Raw genomic sequence first — 10953 nt, 5'->3', positions numbered from 1 at the left:
TGCTTCAATCTTGTTGCTTGTTATCACTGCTGTGAGAAATTAAAGAGGACACAAAAAGATAGAAAGACATTCTATGTTCTTGAACTGAAAGAATAAACATTGTGAAAATGTCTGTACTATCCACAGTTATCTGCAGGTAAAGTACAGTCACCATCAAAATACCAATGACATTCTTTACAGAAATAGAAAAAACACTCCTAACATTCATATGGAACAACAAAAGATCCCAAATAGCTAAAGCAGTCCTGAGCAAAAAGAATAAAGCCAGAGGTGTCACACTGCCTGACTTCAAATTATAATACAAAGCTATAGTAATCAAAGTAGCATGGTACTGGTATCAGAACAGATACTCAGACCAATGGAACAGAATAGAGAACCCAGAAATCAATCCACATATTTATAGCCAACTGATCTTTGACAAAAACACCAAGAACATACATTGGATAGAAGACTGCCTCTTCAATAAATGGTGCTGGGAAAACTGGATATCTATATGTAGAAGAATGAAACTAGACCTATATCTCTCGCCATATACCAAAATCAATTCAAAATGGATTAAAGACTTAAATATAAGACCCAAAACTGTAAAACTGCTAATAGAAAACATAAGGGAAACATTCCAGGAAGTAGAACTGGGCAAAGACTTTATGAATAAGACCCCAAAAGCACAGGCAGCAAGAGAAAAAATAAACGAATGGGAGTATATCAAACTAAAAAGCTTCTGCACAGCAAAGGAAAGAATTAACTGGCAAAAAGACAACCTACCGAATGGGAGAAAATATTTGTAAGCTATGCATTCTACAAGGGATTAATATCCAGAATACACAAGGAACTCAAACAACTTAACAGTAAAAAACCAAGTAACCCGATTAAAAAATGGGCAAAGGAGCTAAGTAGGTATTTCTCAAAGGAAGATATACAAATGGCCAACAGACACTTGAAAAATGCTCAAAATCACTAAGGATTAGGGAAATGCAAATCAAAACACATTGAGATATCATCTCACACCATTTAGACTGGCCATAATAAAAAAGACAGAAGATGTGGAGAAGGGGGAAACTTCCTACACTGTGGGTGGTACTGTAAATTAGTGCAGCCATTTATGGAAAACAATATGGAAGTTCCTCAGACAACTACAGATAGAACTGCCATATTATCCAGCAATCCCACTGCTGAGTATATACCCAAAGGAATGAAAATAATCATGTCAAAGGTATAGCTGTACTCCCATGTTTATTGCAGCTCTATTTACAGTAGCCAAGAGTTGGAACCAAGCTAAATGCCCACTGATGGATGACTGGATAGGAAAATGTAATATATACACACAATGGATTCCTATTTTTCCATAAAAAGATTGAAATTTTGCCATTAGCAGTAATGATGATGAACTTAGAGAAAATTATGTTAAGTGAAATAAGCCAGGCACAGAAAGAGAAATACTGCATGTCCTCACTCATAGGTGGGATCAAAAAAATAAACAAATAAAAAGAAAAAAGAAAGATACAACAATCACAGTAATCCGTTGAACTTTCAAAAGGAGAGAACAGAACTGAGGCCACCAGAGGAGAGAAAAGTGGGGGGAGGGGGAGTAGTGAGAAACTAGTAAAGGGCCATAAAAAATGATTACATTGTATAAGGATAAATATAGTAATTATAAAAAAGAGAAAAAAAAATATTATTAGAAGGTATGTATCTTTATTCTTTCTTTATCTACCCAAATAGGTTATACTCAGATTTTTTCTTCTCATTTCTCAAACAGACTGTTAATGAATTATTTTACCCCTAATGAAACATTTCTAATCCATCATTTATTAAAGGCAGACAAGCCAACTTGTTAATGTTTTACCATCATCTAAAACTGTAGCTCACTCTTGGATAATCTTAGCACTTTTCCTGAAGTTGTAATATAAGCAAATATTACTGAAAGAAAAATAGAAAACATGGATTACCAAACAGAGGAAACCAGATCAAATCAACCCCCAAATCCAGAATTGGATACTATATTCTTACATGCACATATAAACATTTTAATCAAAATGATCATAATATGATTATTTTCCCATGTGGTTTATGGTTTATTTTGCATGTTTATGTCATGTAATTTGAAATTACCAGGAGGATAATTTCTGACTGTGTATCAAGACATTTGTTAATCTTTTTCTTTGTTTAAGAAAAAGTCACAGTGTGTTTTTCTAATGTTCTGTATTCTTCCTTGAATACTTCAATGAGATCATGTAATAAATATTCTTTATTATTGCAAAGGCAGAGTTGTGGGAAAAAAACATGGCATATTCAAATGAGTATCCTTGTAGTACTGCCAGACTAAATGTATATTCCTAAAAAAGAAAAAGATACATCTTTCTTGGCCTCAGTTCCCCTGTGTGTAGAAGTACTACTGAGTGATTGCCAGAGTCCCTTTCAATTCCAAGTTTCTGATTCCAGATTTCACACTAGGATAGCATTAAACTACTGTTGTACTTGGTAGATCAGGATCAGAGTTACTTTGGTAGATCAGGATCAGATTTACTTTTTTTCCCTTGAGATATTCCATTACCTTATGTTTTTGCGGGGGGGGGGGGTGTCCTTCACTGGGACTCCTGCTGACATGGGACTTGCAGTGGCTTCAGTTCAAATAAGCCACTATTCGGTGAGTGCCTACTATATGCCAGGCACTATGCTGTGTGCAACAGGACTACAGAGACAATAAGACATGCTTTCTGCCTTTTTGCAGCTTACAATTGGGATGCTAAGATAAGAATACACAATACTCTTATACAAGTAGAATTTTTTACATACTGTAATGTTTATGTGTGGGAATTGCCTTCATGGAAGAATGTTGCCCTTCCAGTTTGAGATAGTCATTCAAAAATAGGCAAAGTGTTTGGCAGATAGAAATGGAGAAATGGACCTTTCAAATGGAGGTCAGTGGCCCCAAGGGTAGAAAGCAAGGAGAATGTTTGGGATACGGTTTGGCCAGAATTTGCATTACTTCAAAGGGTAGTAAAAGTCAATATAGGATCAGGCCAGTTGAGGCCATATTTTGGTGTACTAGGCTCAGGAGTTTGTATTGAATTCTATTTGCCCTGGAGGACTGTTGAAGGTTTTTGGTCATGCAAGCAACATGAGTACAATTTTGTTTTATGAATCTTAAACTGGCTGCGGTTGTAGGATGAATTAGATCAGGGAGAGACTATAAGCAGGAAAATCAATTTAGGAAACTATTGCAGTGATCTAGAGGAGAGGGTCTGAGCCAGAAGAGTGGCACTGGCAAAGGGAAGGAAGGAATTAACTGATTATGAATTTTTAAAAATAGAATAAGGGATCTGTGTTTTTGATAAAAGATCCAGTAAAAGATGAGGATATTCAAGAGTCAAGTATGAAAAGAGATACCTGATGGAATAAGATCATAGACATGAGCTGTTAAGGTTCTTAGAAATCTTGTTCAAGGTCACACAGATTGTGGCAGAGCTGGTACCTGGTTTAGTAGGTATCCATCACATCACCTGAGGTGCTTCAAGGTGATGGGTCAAGAGCCTCAGTGGTCGATGGAGTTAGTATTGAAAAAGAGAAGTACTACTTCCCTTCCATGAACTAGAGTTAAGTCTGGGGTCTTCTACCATTTTCCTTTGGCCCACTTTTGTGTTTTTTTCTTTTTCATTTATTCTGTGCTCGTGTTCCTGTGAAGAAAGAGTTAACATAAAAGGCCTGAGAGTGCTATTCTTAGAAAGGCCTTGGTTCACATGATCAGCCCTTCGCTGGCATCTGGGAACTTGACTGATAAATAGTTCCCTACATTGATATAAAAAGTTTCTCTAAATGGTAAGAGCGGCCCACTTTGCCTACACTGCCTGTATGAATAATGTGGCTTATGCTAAATGTCTTCCTTTCTTTTGGGGGACTAGAATTTAATACATTCTGGACAGGGAGTGCTCGTGTAACCAGCCTCCAATAAAACCTAGGGTACTCAGTTTCTAATGAGCTTCCCTGGTAGACAACATTTTACCTGTGTGTTATAACTTGTTAAAGGAGGAATTAAATGTGCCCTGTGTGACACCAGTAAGAGAGATCTCTTGGAGGCTAGTTTCCTCTGGACTTCACACATGCACCTTTTTCACTTTGCTGACTTTGCTTTGTATGCTTTCACTGAAATAAATATTAGTTGTGAGTACAACTATATGTTGAGTCCTGTAAGTCCTCCTAGAGAATTACCAAATCCAAATGTGGTCTTGGGAACCCAAGACATAGTCCAAACTTTTGGAGGCTTCTGTTAAGAAAATTCTGCGGTGTTCTAGCAGTTTGGTGCTATATGTAGACATTCTTGTTTACTTCCCTGATGAGCACTCTTTATACTTGTTTGATCAAATGTTGGGTCAGTTACTTTTCTAAAAAATTATTTTACTTTTAGAACAGTTTTAGGTTTACAGAAAAATTGAATGGAAAGTACAGAAAATAACCCACCTACCCCTAATATCACTCTCCACGATTTCCCATTATTAATATCTCGCATTCATGTGGTTCATCTGTTACAATTGATGAGCCACTATATTGTGCTTTCTATGAGTTTTGGTAAATGTATGAAAAGACTTAAAAAGTTGGTGGAAAAATAGAACTGGAAGGTAATATGAATCTTTCTATGAATTTTGTGAAGTACCCTTGTATGATGACATGTATCAACCATTATAGTATCATACAGGATAGTTTCATTGCCCTAAAATTCTTTGGGATTTATGTATTCATTCTTCTCTCTCTCCCGTCAAACCCCTGGCAACCACTGATCTTTTTATGGACTCCATATTTTTGCCTTTTCCAGAATGTCATATAGTTGGAATCATACAGTATGTTGCCCTTTCATATTGGCTTCTTTCACATAGCAATATGCATTTAAGTTTTCTCCATGCCTTTTCATGACTTCATGTCTCATTTCATTTTAGGGCTAAATAATATTCTGTTGTCTTGGATATATCAGTTTGTTTATCTATTAGCCTATTGAAGGACATTTTGACTTCTGAATTTTGGCAATTATTAATAAAGCTGTGACAAATATTTGTGTGCAGGTTTTTATGCATATAACTTTTGAAGTCATTTGGGTAAATAGAAAAGAGTACAACTGCTAGATTGTATGGTAAGAGTATATTTAGTTTTGAAAGAAATTGCCAAACTGTCTTCTAACCTCTACAATGAGAACTACAAACCACTTCTGAAAGAAATTAAAGAAGACACAAAAAGATGGAAAGATTCCATGCTCTTGGATTGGAAGAATTAAGATTGTGAAAATGTCTATACTACCCAAACGATCTACAGATTCAATGCAATCCCCATCAAAATACCAATGACATTCTGCAAAGAAATGGAAAAAAACATCTTACCTTTCATACAGAAAAACAAAAGACCTCGAATAGCCAAAGCAATCCTGAGCAAAAAAAAATAAAATAAAATAAAGCCGGAGATATAACACTACCTGACTTCAGGTTATACTACAAAGCTATTGTAAACAAAACAGCATGGTACTGGTATAAAAATAGATGTTCAGACGAGTGGCATAGAATTGAGAAATCACCCTTCAGGCTTACAGCCATCTGATATTGGACAAAGGCAACAAAAATCTACATTGGGGAAAAGACTGCCTCTTCAACAAGTGGTGCTAGGAAAACTGGATGTCCAAATGCAGAAGAATGAAACTAGATATGCATCTCTCACCATGTACTAATATCAACTCAAAATGGATTAAAGACTTAAGTATAAGACCTGAAACTGTAACATTACTAAGAGAAAAAATAGGAGAAACACTTCAGCAACTAGGTCTGGCACAGACTTTGTGAACATGAGCCCAAAAGCACAAGCAGCAAAAGAAAAAACAAACAAATTGGACTATATCAAACTAAAAAGCTTCTGCACAGCAAAAGAAACAGTCAACAGAGTGAATTGACAGCCTACAGAGTGGGAGAAAATTTTTGCTAACTGTGCATCCAACAAGGGATTAATATCCATAATATACAAGGAACACAAGCAATTATACTGTAAAAAAACAAATAACCAAATTAAAAAATGGGCAAAGGTGCTGAATAGACATTTTTCAAAGGAAGACATACAAATGGCCAACAGGTACATGAAAAAATGCTCAATGTCACTAGTCATCCAGGAAATGCAAATTAAACCTACATTGAGATACCACCTCACCCCAGGTAGACTGGCTATAATCAAAAAGATAATATTGATATATTGATAATATTGAGTCTTCTATCCATGTATATGGAATATCTCTCCGTTTATTTAGATCTTTTATTTCTTTTATCATGGTTTTATAGTTTTCCTCATAAAGATCTTATGCATGTTTTATTTGATTTATACCTAAATATTTCAACTTTGCTGCTACAATAAATGGTATAGAGTATTTAATTTCAAATTGCGGTTGTTCACTGTTGGCATATAAGACAATAATTGACTTTATATTAAGTTTGTATCCTACAATTGTGCTATATTTGCTTATTAGTTCCCGAGATATTTGTTGATTCTTTGGGATTTTCTGCAGATGATCATGTCATCTGTGAACAAAGAGTTTTATTTCTTCCTTCCCAATCTATATACGTTTCATTTTCTTTATTGTCTTATTGCATTAACTTTGACTTTCAGTATGATTTGAATAGGAGTGGTGAGAACTGACCCCTTGCCTTGTTCCTGATCTTAGTAGAAAAGGATATAGTTTTTCACCATTAAGTATGATGTTAGCTGTAGGTTTTGTGCAGGTGTTCTTTATCAAGTTGAGGGCGTTCTCCTCTATTCCTCATTTGCTGAGAGTTTTTTTTTTTTTTAAGCCTGTTGATGTCATGAATTACAGTAATGGGTTTTTGAATGTTGAATCAGCCCTGCATACCTGGAATAAATCCCATTTGGTCATGACATATAATTTTTTTATACATTGTTGAATTAGTTTTGCTGATATTTTGTTGAGAAATTTTGCACCTATGTTTATGAAAGATATTGGTTTGTACTTTTCCTTTATTGTAATGTCATTGCCTGCTTTTAGTATCAGGGTAATTGTGGTCTCAGAAAATGAGTTAGGAAATATTCCCTCTGCTTTTATGTTCTGGATGAGATTGTAAAGATTTGTTATTTCTTCTTTAAATGTCTGGCACAATTTACCATTGAAACCATCTGGGCCTGGTGCATGCTGTTTTGGAGGGCTATTAGTTACTAATTCAATTCCTTCGTAGATATTAGTCTATTTAGATTGTCTATTTCACTTTGAGTTTCAGCAGATTATGTCTTTCAGGAAATTGTTCCATTTCATCTAGGGTATCAAATTTGTAGACATAAAGTTATTTATAATATTCCTTTATTGTCCTTTTAATGTACATGCAATCAGTAGTGATGGTACCTCTTCCATTTCTGATGTTATTTATTTGTGTCTTCACTCTTTCTTAGTTAACCTGGCTAGAGTCTTACCCATTTTCTTCATCTTTTTAAAGAAGCAGCTTTTCGTTTTGATGATTTTCTCTATTGATTTCCTGTAGTTAATTTCATTGATTTATTTTCTAATTTTTCTTATTTCTTTTATTCTGCTTACTTTGGGTGTAATTTGCTGTTCTTTTTCTAGTTCCCTAAGGCTATGGCTCACATTATTGATAATAGATCTTTCTTCTGTTCTAATATGTGTGTTTAATACTATAAATATTCCTCTAAGGACTACTTTTGCTGCATTCCAAAAATATTCATTTGTGTTTTTGTTTTTATTTAATTCAAAATATTTTATAAGACTTTGTCTTTGACCAATATGTTACTTAGAAATGGACTGTTTTATCTCTGATTATTTTGGGGGTCTCCAGATATTTTGTCATTGTTGTTGTTAATTTCTAGTGTAATTTAATTGTGGTTTGGGAGAATACTTTGTATGATTTGTATTCTTCTAAATTTGTTCAGGTATATTTTAGGTCCCATAGTATGATCTATCTTGGTGATTGTTCTGAATGAACTTGAGAAGACTGTATTCTGATGTTGTTGGACGAAGTGTTATAAATATGTCACTTAGATCCAGCTGATTGATGGTACTGTTCCATTCAACCAGGTCCTTACTGACCTTCTGCCTTCTGGATCTGTCAGTTACTAATAGAGTGCTGAAGTCTCCAACTCTAAGTGTGAATGTGTATATTTCTCCTTGCAGTTCTACCGGTTTTTACCTTATGTATTTTGATGCTATATTGTTTGGTGCATTCATGTTAAGGATTCTTATGTCTTCTTGGAGAATTGACATCTTTATTCTTATGTTATACCCGTCATTTTCCTTGATAGTTTTCTATGTTCTGGAGTGTTCTTCTTCTGAAATTTATATAGCTATTCCAGTTTTCTTTTGATTAATGTTAGTGTGGTTTATTATTCTCTGCATCTTTATTTTTAACCTATCTTTGTGTTTATATTTGAAAAATGATGTCTTGTCTATAACATATAGTTGGCTCTTATTTTGTGCACTCTGACAGTGTGTATATTTTAATTGGTTTATTTAGACAATTGATGTTTAAAGTGATCATTGATATTGTTGGAGTAGTATCTACCATGTTTGTTACTATTTTCCATTTGTTGTCCTTATTTGTTTCTTTTTTTTTTTTTTGTCTTTCAGTTTTTCTCTGCCTTCTCTTGTTTTAATTGAAAACTTTATATTATTTCATTTCCTGTCCTCTCTTAACATATCAATTATACTTATTTTTCTACTTTTTTGTGTGTTTGCCCTAGAGCTATGCATTTACAGTTAATCCATGTCCACTTTCAAATAACACTATGCTGCTTTATGGGTAGTTCAAGAACCTTATAACAGAGTATTTCCAGTTTCTCCCTTAAGTCCCTTATAATATTGCCGTTATTCATTTCACTTGTTTGTGAGCTATAATCACTGAATACATTGTTGCAATTATTATTTCAGACAAACTCTTATCTGTTAGATCAATTTAGGAATAAGTGATATAAAAGATTTTATTTTATCTTCATTCATTGCTTCTCTAGTGTTTTTGTTTTCTTTATGTATATTCACATTTCTGACTTTTAACATTTTCCTTCTGTTTGGAGAATTTTCTCTAACATTTCTTGCAAGACAAGTCTACTGGTGACAAATTCCTTCAGTTTTTGTTTGAGAAAGCCTTTATTTTCACATCTTTTGAAGGATAACTTTACTGTGTACAGAATTCTCTATTGATATTTTTTTTTCTTTCAACACCCTAAATATTTTATTCCATTCTTCTTTTTGCATGATTTCTTCAGAGAAGTCTGATGTAATTCTTATCCTTGCTCCTATATATGTTTTTTTTTCTTTAGCTTCTTTCACGTTTTTCTCTTTGTCTTTGATTTTCTGCAGTTTGAACATGATATGCCTACATGTAGGTTTTTTTGGTATTTATGTTGATTGGTATTCTCTGAGCTTCCTGGATCTGTGGTTTGGTATCTATCTTTTATTGTAGAAAATTCGCAGTCATTATTATTTCAAATATTTCTTCTGTTCCTTTCTCTATTTCTTCTCTTCCTGGTATTTTGAGTGTACATATTTACACCTTTTGTAATTGTCCTCCAACAGTTCTTAGATATTCTGCTTCATGCTTTATATTCTTTTTTCTCTTTGCATTTCCATTTTTAAAGTTTCTATTGACATATCTTCAAGTTCTCTGATTCTTTCCGCAGCCCTGGCCAGTCTACTGATGAGCCCATTAAAGGCATTCTTTATTTCTGCTATAGTGTTTTTGATTTCTAGCATTTTCTTTGAATTTTTCTTTGAATTTTTATCTGTGTGCTGTATTACTTATCTGTTCTTGCATATCCTCTTTTTTCATTAGAGCCTTTGTCATATTAATTATAGTTACTTTAAATTCACAGTCTTATAATTCCACAATCTCTGCCTTATCTTTCTTTGGTTTTGATACTTGTTCTTTCTCTTCAGACTTTTTTTTTCTTTTGCTTTTTCTTTCTTTCCTTTTTTATTTTTATTTTTATTTATTTGTAGTCTTTTAGTATGCTTTGTAATTTCTTGCTGAAAGTCGGAGATGATGTTGGGGTAAAAGGAACTGAGGTAAATAGGCCTTTAGTGTGAGGTTTTGTGTTTATCTGGCTAGCAGTTAGGCTGCGCTTATTTTGCTATAGCTGTAGCCGTCAGAGGGTAAAATTTCCTCAGATATCCTTGATTTTGTTTTTGTATTTCCTTACAGATTTCTTCTTAAACTAGGTCTGAGATTTGAAGTTCTTTCAGTTCTAATTTCCCCAGTAGTAGTCATAGTGGCAGTTTTCTGCTGCTTGGCTTCTGTACTGGTAAGCTCTGATTCTCTATAGTTATAACTATCCAGTTTTTGAAGCAGCAGTTTTCCCTTGGACCTCAATTCTCTGTTGGATCTAAGAAGAGTTGTTGATTTTCCCACTTGTTCAGCTTTTTTCCTGTTGCAAGGACAGGTGAGATGACTTCCAAACTCCTTCCATATCAGAGCAGAAACTGGAAGCCTTGGTCAATCACTTTTTATCTCTTGGATTTATGTTCCTTATCTGTAAAATAAAGGGGTAGGATCACTAGTTGGTGGCTAAATGTTCCTCTAGCTCTAGCATTCTGTTGAGTTCATAAGCACTGACTTTCAGGAATGACTATGCCCATTTGTATGTCTATTTATTGCCCTTCCTCTACAGGCAGACCTTCAGGTGGACAAAGAGAGGCAAAATTTCTTCGAGTCCTCCCTTGATTATGTTTATCAAATCCAGGAAGTTCAAGAGTCCAAGAAGTTCAATATCGTGGAGCCAGTAAGTTCTCTATATTGATGAATGGTCTAAAAATATTTATCAAATGCCACGTAAATGTGGAGAACTTTGGTCATAAAATTAAAATATCAAAGATGTGAGGGCTAGTCAATGCTTAATGATGAATGTCAAGAACATAGTCATAATGGCTTCTGGTTGTTTTTGCTCTTTTAATAATAATCATTCTATCTCTCTCCC

At 34.3% G+C, this 10953-nt stretch overlaps 1 protein-coding gene across 1 annotated transcript in view; it reads left to right on the top strand.

Annotated features, from left to right (window-relative positions):
- The window catches only part of OPHN1 (oligophrenin 1), a 440991-nt gene that overhangs the window by 228850 nt on the left and 201188 nt on the right, over positions 1-10953 (top strand). The window contains exon 7 of the mRNA XM_063083139.1: positions 10648-10758. Within this exon, the coding sequence (XP_062939209.1) occupies positions 10648-10758 (111 nt within the window). The remainder of the gene's footprint in view (positions 1-10647; positions 10759-10953) is intronic.

This window comes from Cynocephalus volans, chromosome X, assembly GCF_027409185.1.
Source record: "Cynocephalus volans isolate mCynVol1 chromosome X, mCynVol1.pri, whole genome shotgun sequence".
Taxonomy (NCBI): Eukaryota; Metazoa; Chordata; class Mammalia; order Dermoptera; family Cynocephalidae; genus Cynocephalus; species Cynocephalus volans.
Note: the sequence above shows the minus strand (reverse complement) of the source record. Positions and strands in the feature narration are given on the sequence as shown.